The following is a 14,817-nucleotide window of genomic DNA, read 5'->3' as shown; positions in this document are numbered from 1 at the left end:
GTTGTGCAATGATGAAAGGCAAAGTGCATGTGCAATGTTGGAGGATGAATGTGTGATGGTGTGATTGAATGATTTAAAGGGGCATGTGGGTGAATTAAAGGATGGAATGCATGTGAATTAGGTTGCAAAGAGAAGGAGAAAAGCTGGAAAATGGAATGGGATACATGGCAAGGTGTGTTTGGTGTTGGAAATGCATGTGTTTGCATGTGAATTAAAACTAGAGTGAATGATGATGAATGCATGTGGATTAAAGAGGTGTGAATGCATGTGCAATGAGTAATGAAATGGGAAAGCATGGTTGAATGATTAAATGGCTGAATTGGATTAAAGAATAAAGGGTGCATGAGTGAATGATTGAATGTGCATGTGGGTGAATGTGAAGGGAATGCATGTGTTGGTGGTTTTGCATGGCTTTGATGGATTGTTTGATTGGGCTAGAGGTTTTCCATGGCTCAAAGGATTTGTTTGATTGGGCTAGGCCCTTTGTTTTATGTCCCAAAGAGCATACAAGGCTTCAATTTCGTCCATCTTCTTTGCACCATGATTAAGCTATCCAATCCATGCCCAAAAATGCTCCAAATAGCCTCAAAATGCACTTTCTTGCTCCCTAAGCCCTTAGAACCTGAAAACACACAAAAGAAGCATAAAGGACTAAAATAACTAGAGAAACATAACGTAAATACACGAGAACAAGCCATTTAAGTCGCATGAATATGCTCCTATCATGTAATGATACATAGTGCAAAGTTAATTGGGATTTGAATCAGAGACGAATTTGAACCACATTATTGCTAGCTCATTATGAGGCTAAACTCACTCTCTTCCTTAATGTAAATAATATCGTTTATTCAAAAAAAAAAAAAAATTGAGAGTATGTATAACATTTACATTTAATAAAACAATATATAGGACATGCATTTATTGGCCCCACATTTTGGTTTGAGATGAATCAAGGGGTGTGAACTGTGAAGGATTGCTTCTCGAATTCTCAGGGAAGAACTCAGGCGATATAGATTGAAATGGCTGGATCTAAAGCGGAGCTTTGAGCTCTGATCTTCACCATAGTCAACTATGATTTCTAGTGTATCAAAATGAAGACCGTATTTAAGTCTCATAATCTCTAGAAATTTGTAGAGGAAGGTTATGATCTTCCTTTAGATTCAGATGAAGAACTCACTGAGGAAGAGCGTATCGTTGTTGAGGACATGATTGCTCGTGATGCTAAAGCTCTAGGACTGATTCTGAGTGCAGTCTCAGATGAAATTTTCCCAGGGATTACAAATCAAGAAACTGCCAAGGCAACTTGGAATACACTAAAGCAAGAGTATAGAAGAATTCTCAGGTCCGAGCAATGAAACTTCAAAGTATTAGATGAGACTTTGAATATGTTAGAATGAAAAGTGATGAATCATTATCTGCTTATTTGACTAGACTGTTTGGCTTGATAAATCAAATAAAGATGTATGCTGAGGAACTGTCCGGTAACAGAATTGTTAAGAAATTGCCTATTAGTCCTACCTATATGTATAATAATATTGTCTTTGTGATTGAGGAAACTAAGAATCTTAGTGAAATAGACATACTAAGGTGGGTGCTACACTGAAAGGGTTTGAAAACAAGGCCTATTAAGCATGCTGAGGATGGTGATGTTACTGAAAGAGCATTTAGCAACCTGAGTATTCAGTCCAAGAATAGCTCATATGCTGGAAATTCAAAAAGGAAGAAACCTTGGAAGAATAAGGAGAGAAAAGGAGTTGTGAAGTATGGTGACAAATCAAATACAGTAGCTAAGTTTGGAAGCAATAAGGAGAATACAAAAGAAGTTAAAACTTACGGAAACCTACACTATAGTGAATGTTGGTTCAAAGGAAAACCAAAGTGCCATAAGTGTGACAAATTTAGGCATATTGTCAAGGATTGCAGTAGCAATGTGGTTCAACAAGTTCAATATGCTAAACAAGTGGAGGAATAAACTTTGTTGTTTTTTGCTTGCAACTCAGCTACTATGGCTAAAAATGAACATGTCCGGTTTATTGACAATGGTTGTAGTAACCACATGACTTCACATGAGTCCTTACTTGTCAATGTTGATTGGATTGTGAATACCAGAATCAAGATGAGTAATGAATAAATTGGTCAAGCCACAGGGAAATGGTCTTTGATAATTGAGACTAAAAATGGTACTCGGTACATTAAAGAAGTAAGTCGATTCCTGGTCTTCATGAAAACTTGCTCAATGTTGTCCAAATGATCCAACATGGATATTTCTTGCTGTTTGGTAATGATATGGTGGCAATCTTTGAAGATAGGCAGCTTGAGTATCATGTGGCCATTGTGCAAATGACTAGAAACCAAGGATCTAAAATATGCTAGGTGCTAGTAAAGTGATAGCCTGGGGCCTAGTTGGATTTAATTAAATTTATTATATAACATATAAATAAGTGCTTACTTACACTAAAAAAATAAAAATATAATTGTATTGAGAATTTAGGAAAGTTCAAATCGCCTCGGTCCTTTACCGCCTAGCGCCTGGGCCGATTTTTAAAGCACTGCTAGAAACAGGTGTTTTTACTCATGGATGATTTATAGGCAGTAGCTAGAAAGGCTGTGATGGAAGAAAAGGTGTGGGATTGGCAAAAATAATGAGACATTTGAACTTTCAAAGCTTGCGGTTGTTGGATGAAAAAGAAATGATGTATGGGCTACCAAAATTGAAAGGTTGTGGTGGAGTTTATGCAGGATGTACTGCAAGGAAACAACATAGAGAAGCTTTCAGTAGAAAACAAGTTTGGAGAGCTTACAACCATTAAAATTCATAGACTCTAATATTTGTGGGCTAATGCAAGTGACTACAATGGGTGGCAATACGTGTTTCCTAACCTTTATAGTTGTCTACACCAGAATGGATTGGGTTTATTTCCTAACTTGCAAGTCTGAGGTATTTGGGGAGCTCAAACGATTCAAAGCAATGATTGAAAAGTAGTCCAGATATGCACTTCAAAAACTAATGAGTGATAGAGGTAGGATAGTACGCTTTAAATGATTTTCTCAGTTTTTGTAAAGACATGGGTCTTGGAAGACAATTGATTGTTGCCTATTCTCCAAAACAAAATAATGTTACTGAGAGGAAAAATAGGACAATAGTGGAAATGACAAATAGTATGTTGCACAAAAAGAAGTTGCTTTACTACTTGTAGGGTGAAGCTGCCAATACAACAGTCTATTTGCTTAATAGATGTTTTGCAAAGGCAATGAAGGACAAAACTCCATTTGAGGCTTTTAGTGGAAGAAAACCAAAGTCAAGCCTATCAAGGTTTTTGAATGTGTTTGCTATAGTCATATTCCTGGTAAACTGAGACACAAACTGGATGAATGCTCAATGAAGAAAATCTTTGTGAGATATGGAAAGGATGAGAATGGATATAAAGTGTTTGTTCCTGACATTAAGAAGATTATACTTTCCAGAAGTGTCCTATTTGATGAAAATGCTATCTGGAGTTGGAATACTAAAAGTGAGAAGTCAATGTCATTTCCAGTAAACCGGAAAAGATTATTGAAAATGTTGAAGGCAGTACAAATGCAGGATCAACACAGTTGAAAAGGAGCATTCCAGAAAAGACTATTTTTTAGGATTTAGTGACTGAATTTAGAGAAACCACCTTTGCAAGTACCACTTTAGTGAAACTAAGATCACTGAGTGATATAATATGCAAGGTGTAATCTCAATATTATTGGACCAAAAATATAAAAATGTTGCCACTAATGAAGCTTAGAAGAAAGCCATGGATTCAGAAATTGAAATGATTGAGAAAAATGAAACATAGGAGTTGGTTAATAGACCAACATAAGCCTATTATTGGTGTCAAATAGGTATTCAAGACAACATTGAAACTAGATGACACACACAACAAGAGTCAAGGTGTGCTGGTCGACACCTAGAAGGTGATATACCTATAAAGTGTAAATGGTGTAAAAATGAAAAGTTTGGTTTGAAGGACTGCAAGCCAGTGAGCATTCCTTTATCAATGAATGAGAAGCTTAAGAAGAATGATGAAAGTTAGCTTGCAAATTAAGCAATGTATAGGAAATTTTTGAGAGTTTGTTATATCCCACTGCAACAAGGCTTGACATAATGCTTGCAACAAGCCTATTATCAAGATTCATGCACAATCCAACCAAGAAGCACCTTGAAACTGCAAAGAGAGTACTCAAGTACATCCAATGAACTATTGACTTTGGGATTGAATATGTTAAAGGGAAATCAACAATGCTTGTGGGTTGTTATGATAATGATTGGAGAGGTGATGCAACTGACATGAAAAGTACATCAAGCTATGTCTTCACATTTGGCAGTGGCATTTTTTCTTAGGCATTTGTGAAGCAACATAGTGTTGCATTGTCAACTACTAAGGTTGAGTATGTTAGTGCCTCTGAGACTACGACTCAAGCAGTTTGGCTAAGGTTTGTGCTTGAGGACTTTAAAGAATTGCAAATTGAGTAACTCCCCTATACTATGACAACCAATCAGCTATACCAATGACAAAGAACCTTGTCCTTCATCTAAGATCAAAGCATATTTGTTAACTACATTGTAATGTTTGGAAATTGAAAGAAAATCAAGAAGGAAGATGAAGAGAAGACAGAGAGTTTTACAGAGAGATAGATTTAGAGAGAGAAATATGCTTTTGTATTGATTGATAGAATGAAGGTTACACAACTGTTTTTATAAGGAAGAGCCTAACTACTCTAACCAACTTACTAACTGTATTGCTAACTTGTATACTTAATACCCCCCCCTCAATCTCAACTGGGGAAACCCAGTTTGAGATTGGAAGAACATCTACAATCACTGAACACAATGTGGAACCATCTGCAATCTTCCAAGAACAGCCTCTTATAAAATTGTAACACACCCTCAGGCCGGTTATAACAACTTCTTGCGGGATTACCCTTCGTGGGATTTACCGTCAACAACTTCATTTAACATTGGCTTCGGCCTTTAAACAGACAAATAACAAACTATAGTGTGGCATTGGCCTTAACTATAGCACCACGGGATCGCCCTTTGTGGATTTTACCAAAATACAACTACTCTTAACAGTGGCATCGGCCTTCACAATTTCAACAACAGAAAATCAACATCAATGTAGGATTACCCTTCGTGGGATTTACCTACTTACATCACGGAATTACCCTTCGTGGGATTTACCGTTTACAACTTCATCAAACTTCAACGTATAACCGGACTTACTGTAGATTCATGCTAACAATTGAGTTGGTTAGACTCGACATTATAGGCTGTAATAAGGAAAATACTGCACCATTCCTCAGTTAGCTGCTGAACAATCTTCTTAGACAGTACATTTCTGAATTTTGACACAAACCATAATCGGAACAACCACAAAATTGTACATACCAGAATGCAAGAATTCACACGCATTTTTCCAAATATATCAAGAGTTGCAGAAAGATCAAACCCAATAACCTTGCAGACTATCAGTGAAGCAGAGAAAGAACTTCTCGGAAAGCTGCACCACCAAGATGAATGAAGAAGCAGATTGACAATCCACTGAAATTGCCAATGGGTTGGGATGGGAAGCCCATTCCCTACTGGCCGTATAAGCTTCATTGTCTTGGTCAGGAATTCAAGTGCGAGATATGCGGGAATTACAGTTACTGGGGGCGTAGAGCTTTTGAGAGACATTTTAAGGAATGGCGCCATCAGCATGGTATGCGTTGCCTAGGTATACCAAACACGAAGAACTTCAACGAGATCACATCAATAGAGGAAGCTAAAGAACTATGGAAGAGGATACAAGCACGGCAAGTTGTAGACAAATGGCGCCCGGATCTTGAAGAAGAGTATGAAGATAGAGAAGGTAACATATACAATAAGAAGACATATACCGATCTGCAGCGACAGGGGCTGATTTAAAGAATGTAGCTAACCCAGCATGAACTGAGAACTTGAATCTTGAAACCCATAACACACTGTCCTCCTTCTCAATTGCAGTTTCAGATTCTGCCAGTAAAACTCTCTTCACAAGAGCTTCCATTACATCCGTAACCATCTGAACAGATTTAAGTAGTTCACCAATATTAGCCGCATCTTGTTCATCCAGAGGACCATGCTGGTTGCTAATCCCAACCCAAGTCACTTCATCTAGACTATCAAGGGAAGTAAGATCAACATTCCTAGACCAACCAGACTACCAGAAATTGAACCAAAACCAAATCTTTAAGCCTCCACAATTAACAATTCTTCAAGAAACCGACGAGCAAACTAGTTGACAATGACAATCGGCCTTGGAATTCATCAAACATAAAGAAATTCTCACTGACACAAATCAACAAACAGGTAGAATGCACAGACCTTTACTTTACTGAAACCCCATAATTCTAGAACCAAGAAACTCCACCAAGAACCAATCAACTACAAATCAAGCGACGGAAGAACGGGAATTCCAAACTCATCTCGTAAGCGCAGCGAACAACACTCCGACTGACAAGCCAGCAATGCACAAGAACGAAACGCCGCGAACACGAACGAAGAACACATTCAAATTCTTAGCAACCTGAAGGATGAGAGTCAGAATCTGCAGCCTGCCTTGCTCCTCCATCTTCTTAAAGAAGTAGATTGGCTTCAAACTCTGCCTCAACATGAACGCCAGCGTAAAGGGCAACCCGAAAGCCAAAATGCTTTGAACTGAAACCTCCGGCATTGGGGTCGATTTAGTGATGTATGAAATCCAAGCTCCGACGCCGAGTTGGGCCAAACCCAGAAGAGCCAATACCCTGCTCAGACTACACATGTTTTTCGCCATCGATTCGAGAACTTCTCTGGTCTCATTGGCCAAAGTCGAAGGGTCTCGCTCCACAGTCGGTCCTTCGATTTCTTGGTGCTTGAAGGCTTTTCAGATTCTGGATCCGGTGACGGTGAACTAGAAGTTCTCGCCGATATCGTTGGCCACACCCAGCATGGTGAGCTGCTTCTGGTTGAAACCCAGAACCGACTTCAGGAAAATCTTTCTTCAGCAACCCAATTTGCTCGAGCTCGAAGCCCCAGTCAAAATTTGCAGTGAAACCCAGATGAAATCAAAGAAAAAAAAAAAACCTATGCGAAATCTCAGAGAAGTTTACATAGAAAGAAAGGAAGAAAGAGCACTTGTATTACGAATAAGGAAATACGCGGAAACGAAAGAAAGTAATGAAGAAAGATAGTAGAGGAATCGACCACCAAGATCCATGGCGTGAGCCTTGGTGGCTCTGATACCATGTTAACTACATTGTAATGTTTGGAAATTGAAAGAAAATCAAGAAGGAAGATGAAGAGAAGACAGAGAGTTTTACAGAGAGATAGATTTAGAGAGAGAAATATGCTTTTGTATTGATTGATAGAATGAAGGTTACACAACTGTTTTTATAAGGAAGAGCCTAACTACTCTAACCAACTTACTAACTGTATTGCTAACTTGTATACTTAATAATATTCACATAATGTACCATTACATCAGGAATGCTTTGTAGAATAGCATAATCAATCTTGTTTTCTGCAAATCTGAAGAACAATTGGCAGACATCTTTACAAAAGTTTTGCCAAAAAACAGATTCTATATTCTCAGGAGTATGTTTAGGGTCAAATCTGCAACAACCTTAGAAGGGAGCGTTGATGAATAAGCTTGTTGCAGAGATCACTTTCTTAGAGTTCAAGTTTTATGGGAATTTTTCATTTGATTTAGTTTTTTTTGTTAGCTTGTGTTCTTAGCTGCAATGCACGGCTAAGATGAAAACATCTCAATCTTGTGTAATTTTTCACCTGTCATTTTTGTTAAGTACATTAAGTGAACCATATGCAGCTCACATGAAGTAGTTTTCGCTGATGACTCGTGGGGCTCGTATGGAGTCACAATGGTCACATTTTGTCATTTTTAAATTAATGAGTCAATATTAATTTATATTTTTACTCTATTCTTGGTATTAATGTATTGGCTATTATGTGAAAATTTTGATACTTTGGGTTATATTTCAATTGTAGGACATGTGAGTCTACTTTGAGCAAAAAGTACCAAATGAATGAATTTTTGAGTAACTCCAATTGGAGCGGGTTCATGAGTCCTTCAAGTTGTTCGTGTCAAAGTTCCATATTTTTATGCCAAATTGTTGGATTATGGTGAATTAATTAAGGCCCAAAGCGCAATGATGGTAGATTGACTTATTAAGCTCAATTGGAACTTTTGGGGCATGAAGATGGCGTTTCCTGGAGTTAGCTCTTCTTGAACTTGTAGAGGACGTCCTAATCTTAAAATAAATAAAAAATAAAAAATAAAAAAAGGATCTTTGGGGCTGGATTTGATGCTGTGATGGGCCAGAAACGTGAAGGATTTCTAGCTGGGCAAATTCTCCATGTTTGATTCGTAATGTATTATTTAGTTTCCGAGTTCTATTCTAAGATCATGTTAGGAATGATTTAATTGTAGTAGAATAAATAGGCTTTTGAGAAAGAACTCGGCATAGATAGATTTGCAGACTTTATTGCAAGGTGTTTCCATCTTTTTCTTCTTAATGATATATTGCTTTTTAATTATTAATATGTGTAATTGATTCTTTTTTTAGGGCGAGGTCATGAATTGGCATGAATACGTAGTTTATATCAATTTGCTTATGGATTAATGTATATTTGCTTTGAATTATTAATTAATGTGTTTAAACCATCTACATGTCTTGATCATTAGCCACTATTAGGATATTTAGACAAGTAATTGGATGCAATTCTGTTGGATTATCACCTTAGAAAATTGATTAGAGCTTGTTGTGATTGATAACTGTAATTTCACTTAAAGCAAATATCACGCTCTTAGGGGTTGCATGGGTTTTCAAAATATTTTTCACAAAGTTTAATGAGTTGTGCATGTTCATATTTGCTTGAATATCACAAGGAGAATATGCATTAGAAAAACCTAATATTCAAAGTATGTATATGGTAATTTCATAAGTAATTGGTAGGAACTACATAAGATTGTTAATGACGACAGCTAAACCCTAGTGCCTTTTTCAATTAATTTTTCTTAAAAAGTGTGTTTTTCTTCTTTGCTGCCACGTTTTGTAAAAATCTAATTTCAATTATTTTAGTTTTCTTGTTCTGTCTTTCGATTTCAACTTTTCAAGTATTTTCTAAAACTTATTTTAAATAATTAACTAAGAATTGGTTTTAAATACAAATAATTTACATCAATTTTTACGGAGAATGATGTTGTTGGAGTTATTTATATTATGGTAACATTATTCTCTTGTAAGCATTTTTTTTATGTTTTTAACCCTTTTATGCAAGTGGTAAAAATCCTATTATAAAACACACACTTCGTGTCGATGAGTATGTAATAGAATTCAAGGAGCAGCGAACCCCTTCTTCTTCGAATTCTCTCAGCAATACCAGTGCATTTCTTCGATTTCTTGCAAAACAATTTCAGGGCCACAAACATTAACATTTCTTTCTTTGATGTTCCTTGTACAGGCACACAACACGAATAAATAAAATCCCAAAAAGGATAATGATGACCAAATTTTTTAAACCAAATAATGTGATTGTAGATGATTGGATGATTAATTAAGTATCGATTAACGTGTTTTTTTTTGTTTTTTTTATTTGTGACATATTATTTGGTTTGCAATTTGGTTTAAAAAATTTGATCTCCTAGTATTATCCTCCAAAAAAATAATGCAGAAATTAAAATCTTGAAGTTGACCAAAGTTTACTGCAAACCCTACAGAATAATGCAGTCACACCAACGTAGACGAATGCAACCGAAAATGACGTGGCCTTATTAGTAACTTGGATGATGACCAGGAGGAGCATAAGAAGGTCTAATGTCAGCTGCACCACCACCACCACCATATCCATGTTGCTCTACGGGAACAGCGACTGGAGTTGGCTCAGCACCATAGCGTCCTCCTCCAACTACCGTAACTTGGACATGTTCTTCTTCTTCCTCAACACAAGGAACAGGTGCGGGAATCATTACTTTCTTCTTTTTCTTCTTAGCAAAACAAAAGAGACCGACCAAGAGGAATGCAAGGAAGAATGCCCCACCCAGGGAAACGCACACCGCGATAACGGTGGTGTGGTTTTTCCCCGGAGGCGGTGCAACGATTTCGAATGAGGGTGGTACCACATTAGGAGGAGGAGGGTTGCCGTAATAAGTCGGTGGAGCGTAATAACCAGGAGGGAATGAAGGTGGTGTCGCGCCCTTTGGTGGTTTTGGTGGGTATGCGGGTTTTGGTGGCGCCGTGTTTGGTGGGTGACTGCCTTTTGGTGGTGATGATTTGGGAGGGTATGGCTTTGGGGTTTGCACTACAGGAGGTTGACTACTAGTCTTTGGTGGTGATGCTTTTGGCGGGTATGCTTTTGGTGGGTATGGCTTCGGAGGGTGTACTGGAGGTTGGCTGGGCTTTGGTGGCGATGCTTTTGGTGGGTACGGCTTTGGTGGTGAAGCTTTTGGTGGGTATGGCTTCGAAGGGTGTATTGGCGGAGGAGGAGGGGGTGGTGTTGGAGGGCATGGTAGAGTAGGTGAAGGTGGTGGTGGAGAGTAGTAAGGGTAACCCATATCCTTGTTATGGGGAATTTGAACAAGTTCCCTATCACTCTTATCTCCCTCTGCAAATGCTAGACAGAGAGATGGATATAATGGATGGACATTCAGGCTATATTTGTACTAGTAATGGGAGTAACTAGAACGGAAGCTCTTGCAAGTTTCCAAGTCTACCCAAAAAAAAATTTTCATTTTTGCAAGTGACATAATAATTGAAATTATTCTTTAAAGTTTATACAATTAGTTGTCCTTAATTATGTAAAAATAAAATATAGAGTAGTGGCCTTTGAATACGAAGGCTTCTACAACACTAGGGATGTTTTTCCAAGCGTATGCATTATTGGGTGGGTCTCTATCTAAATTCTAAAAGCTCAACTAAATTTTCTAATAAACAAAACAATCGCGCGATGAAATTAGCAAAAAGTTATCCACTTTGCAAGCTCATCAGAGCCGATAATCACTTTGTTCTATGCATTCTAGTGCTGTACTGCTCTTTTATAAAAATATATTTGTGCTTTTTTAGATCATAGATTAAGATATCGTTTGGAAGTACTTTTAAATGACTCAAAGTGTTTTTGGTGAAAATATTTTTAAAACTAATTATTAGTAAAATGTAAATGAATCCTCAAAAAGCACATAAAGTGTTTTCTGCAAGAAGCATCAGTTCTCTGCTTCATATAGGAAACACTTTAAGTGCTTTTAGAATCCAAAAACATTTTCACTAAAAGTACTTTTAGTAATTTTAAGAGTAATTTCAAAAGAACCCTAAGCAAATTGCAAACAAAATAGTCCAACTGTGAATATATAGCAACAAGGTAGCAAGTAGCAACCTTTCCGGCCTTCCATTTAAAAATAATTCTTTCAACAAAAGTTGTCATTTTTTATATCGCATCATAAACTTCGCATATCTAAGGAGGCCAGCAAAGTATTTCAAATTCTTCCTTCCTCATATATATGCTACCATTTTCCAATTATGTCCGTAATATTGTGGCCGATTTTCTAAAGGGAGGATGCGGCAAGAGAGAGAGAGTGGAGAGAGGTTGTAGAACGCTTAAAGATTGTGTGGCTTTCCTTAAGGAGGGAGGGAGGGAGAGGAGAAATTGTCTAATAGAAAAGAATCAGTAGAATAATGAGTAAACTAAAATCCAATTTAACCGAGATTTACCCAATCATATATATATATATATATATATTAAATAATGTTTACAACATGTAATTTACTTTTATTAAAGTTTATATTGGAATCACTATAGCTTTATCTTTTGTCAGTACATCCCTAGTTTGATTCTCTCGTAAGAAGAAAAGTATTTTTATTTCTATTTGTTGTTACAAAGGGGGCAGGCGAAGCAAAACGCTAAATAAAAAGAAAAGTATTTTTATTTCTATAGCTCAAATCTGAACCGCTCCAAATATATCATCCTGTATAGTAAGTGAACAATCCAAAATGGAGGATCATCGAACACAATATTGCCCTTGTCTATATATAGAGAGTTTTGCCAATCCATTATTAGTTGAAAATTAGAGGATCAAATAGACGAACAAACAAACTATGATACTACGAATATTATTAATGGAAAATAAATGTACAAGAATGTCAAAACGGCTACAAATTGAAAGCTACATTTTAGCTGACTTACTTCTCAAACTATATTACAAGTAATATTTACAAAGAATTAAACCTAAAAAAAAATATAGTATCAAATACCAAATAGACCCTCATACAAAATCAAATCTCTAATTAATTTTCTAAATAAACCAATAAATTCCCACATTATCCATCGCGATCTTAAAAAAATGTACTTAAACCATAATAATTAACATGGAAAGCTTGCTTTTGTGATCAAAATATTGAAAAAGTTGTTGGGCTACTCTTCATATATCTAATTAGTTTTATGTTGGAAACTCAAATTTCTTCATGCTATCATAACAGATTGTCCTATGTGTCAAGTCTATCACACGTGCTCTACGTCACCCGATTTGTGTTGTCTATGTGTTAGGCTTCAAAATTTGTCACACATAAGAGGGTGTGGTTGATAGTTGATCTCATATCGGAAAAATGAGAAGTCTTACTTGTGTATATAAATAGTTGAGTTACTCCACATATTGCCAATTAATTTTATAAAGAAGCTTCAACTTTCTTCACATGTCACGTACTTAGTTTAACAATTCTTTTTATTTTATTTTATAGGTTATTTACACATTATTATCGTTATCTTTGTTTAATTTGATGTATAGCTCTTTCTCTTAAGAATTATATACATGAGATATTATGTTCATTACTCAAGGTGGCTATCTAAAGTAACCTTCTTCTCAACCTGAAATCTCGAATTCTGAGTATATGTAGTTGTCATTAAGCCATCACATGAAAGAGACATATACTTAACCCACTATTGTATTACAGCAATGAGGTTTTGGACATTATATTTGTATCGGAATAATCATAAGATATCCAGTAATCCACTTGTTCTGTATTAATACTTTTCCTTCTGAGGTTCCGGTGCATGAATCAAATGATGGCTTTGCAAAGGATTCATATCCTTCAACATCCACATGGCATCAAACTGTGTTATAACTTTTCAACAAATTATAAGAAGAATATAAGAACAATTAAAAAAAAAAAAAATCACCTACTATTTTTTTTATTGTTTAAAAAATACTCTTGCTAAAATTGGAATGGTGTGTAATAAGAAGCAATGGTCGAGCTAATATGAGGTCATTGGTTGTTAGGGCAGTTCCACCCCATTGGGGTAGGCCGGCTTAAAGCACACAAAATAGGTCAGCCTCCCATTTTTTTGCTCCAACCCAGCCTAATGGGCTGCACCTAGCCCAAGCCAGTCTCCAGGACGGCCTAGAATGTGTTGACCCAAGGGACAGCCTATGTGACATCAGGCTTGCGTCAGCATGACGTCACAGGCCACTAATATATATATATATATATATATATATATTGCGTCAGGTGTGTAGGAAACACGCCCGAATGGGCGCGCGTCCCCAACAAAAAAAGGCGGTGGGGCCCACCATTGCAGCTCACCAATTTCTACCTGTGAGTGGCCACATGGCTCGTTATGGACCGTTGGATTTCCAACGGTCAAAATTTTTTTTGAAATTAGAACCCAACGGCTAGTTGATGTGGCACGTTCTGGGCCATCTGATCCCAAGCTCAACGGTCTATGATTTTTGTCCAAAAAAAAAAAAAAAAAAAAAAAAACCAAACAGTCAGAATTATGACCATTGGCTGTTGAATTTGAATCTTTTTCAAATCCAACGGTCTAGATTAATTAAATTAATAAAAATTGTTTAAAAATACAGAAAAATTTAAAAAAAAAAAAATTATGTTTTTCTATAAATACCTAACCATCATCTTCCACCTTACACTACATTTCAATATTTTCAACACTTTCAACCAAAGCTTTCGTATACTTTTGTGTGGAAAAAATGGCTACGTGGACGGTCATCGAAGATGTCACGTTGTATCAATGTTGGGTTCAAATTACTCATGACCCGCTTACAGGTAATAAGATGGAGTTGCGAGAAATGTGGAGTAGAATTAGGGAAGTGTTTTGCGATAGGCTTGGAGATCGCACAAGAAATAGTCAAGGTCTTCAAGGTCGTTGGACAAAACTCAACATATCCTCTACTTGTTGGAAAAACGCTCTCTCTCATGCTTCCACTAATCTCATTAGTGGGAGAAGTGTAGCGGATCAAGTGATCTATTTTTATTTATTTATATGTATCCCACCCGCATCAATATTTTTATTTATTTATTTATTTATTTGTGTTACACCTGCATTTTATAATATTGTCTTATCCCACATTTTTTTAGACACTACAAGCACAAACATTCTACAATAGGAAGAACAAGAAGAAATCCTTCACCAAATGGGAATGTTGGGATGTTGTCAAAGATTGTCCGAGATACAAACATGTGCCAACCAGTCCAGAAGTTGTCATGCACGGCATCCCTCTACACAATTCACCATAAGTAGACACGCACTACAAAAAAAAAGTAGTCATTACTGACGAAGATTTTCCGAGGGCCCAAAAAAACCGTCATAAAAAGCACACTTTGCGGCCATAAAATATGGGTCATCGGTAATGTTTTTATTTTTTTGGAGGGAAAAAAAAGTCCTCTTGGTAATGCCTTTATATTTTCAAGGGTGCTTAGTTGTTGTAGGAAGTAATCATATTTTTCCGACAAAATTTTTTCTTTGTCAGAATAAAATTTTAAGGC

At 36.6% G+C, this 14,817-nt stretch overlaps 1 protein-coding gene across 1 annotated transcript; it reads right to left on the bottom strand.

Annotated features, from left to right (window-relative positions):
• Window positions 1–9,821: 9,821 nt before the first annotated feature.
• Window positions 9,822–10,601, bottom strand: LOC137717146 (protein TRACHEARY ELEMENT DIFFERENTIATION-RELATED 7A-like). The gene has a single exon (XM_068456449.1). The coding sequence runs from the start codon at window positions 10,599–10,601 to the stop codon at window positions 9,822–9,824; it is 780 nt and encodes a 259-aa protein (XP_068312550.1).
• Between the last annotated feature and the right edge of the window lie 4,216 nt (window positions 10,602–14,817).

Source organism: Pyrus communis, chromosome 15, assembly GCF_963583255.1.
Source record: "Pyrus communis chromosome 15, drPyrComm1.1, whole genome shotgun sequence".
Lineage (NCBI taxonomy): Eukaryota > Viridiplantae > Streptophyta > Magnoliopsida > Rosales > Rosaceae > Pyrus > Pyrus communis.
The sequence above is the reverse complement of the archived record's forward strand: the minus strand, read 5'-3'. Positions and strand labels throughout refer to the sequence as shown.

Bases quoted from the DNA above. Each gene is read 5' to 3' on its own strand.
- LOC137717146 (XM_068456449.1), bottom strand. From the start codon at position 10,601: ATGGGTTACCCTTACTACTCTCCACCACCACCTTCACCTACTCTACCA.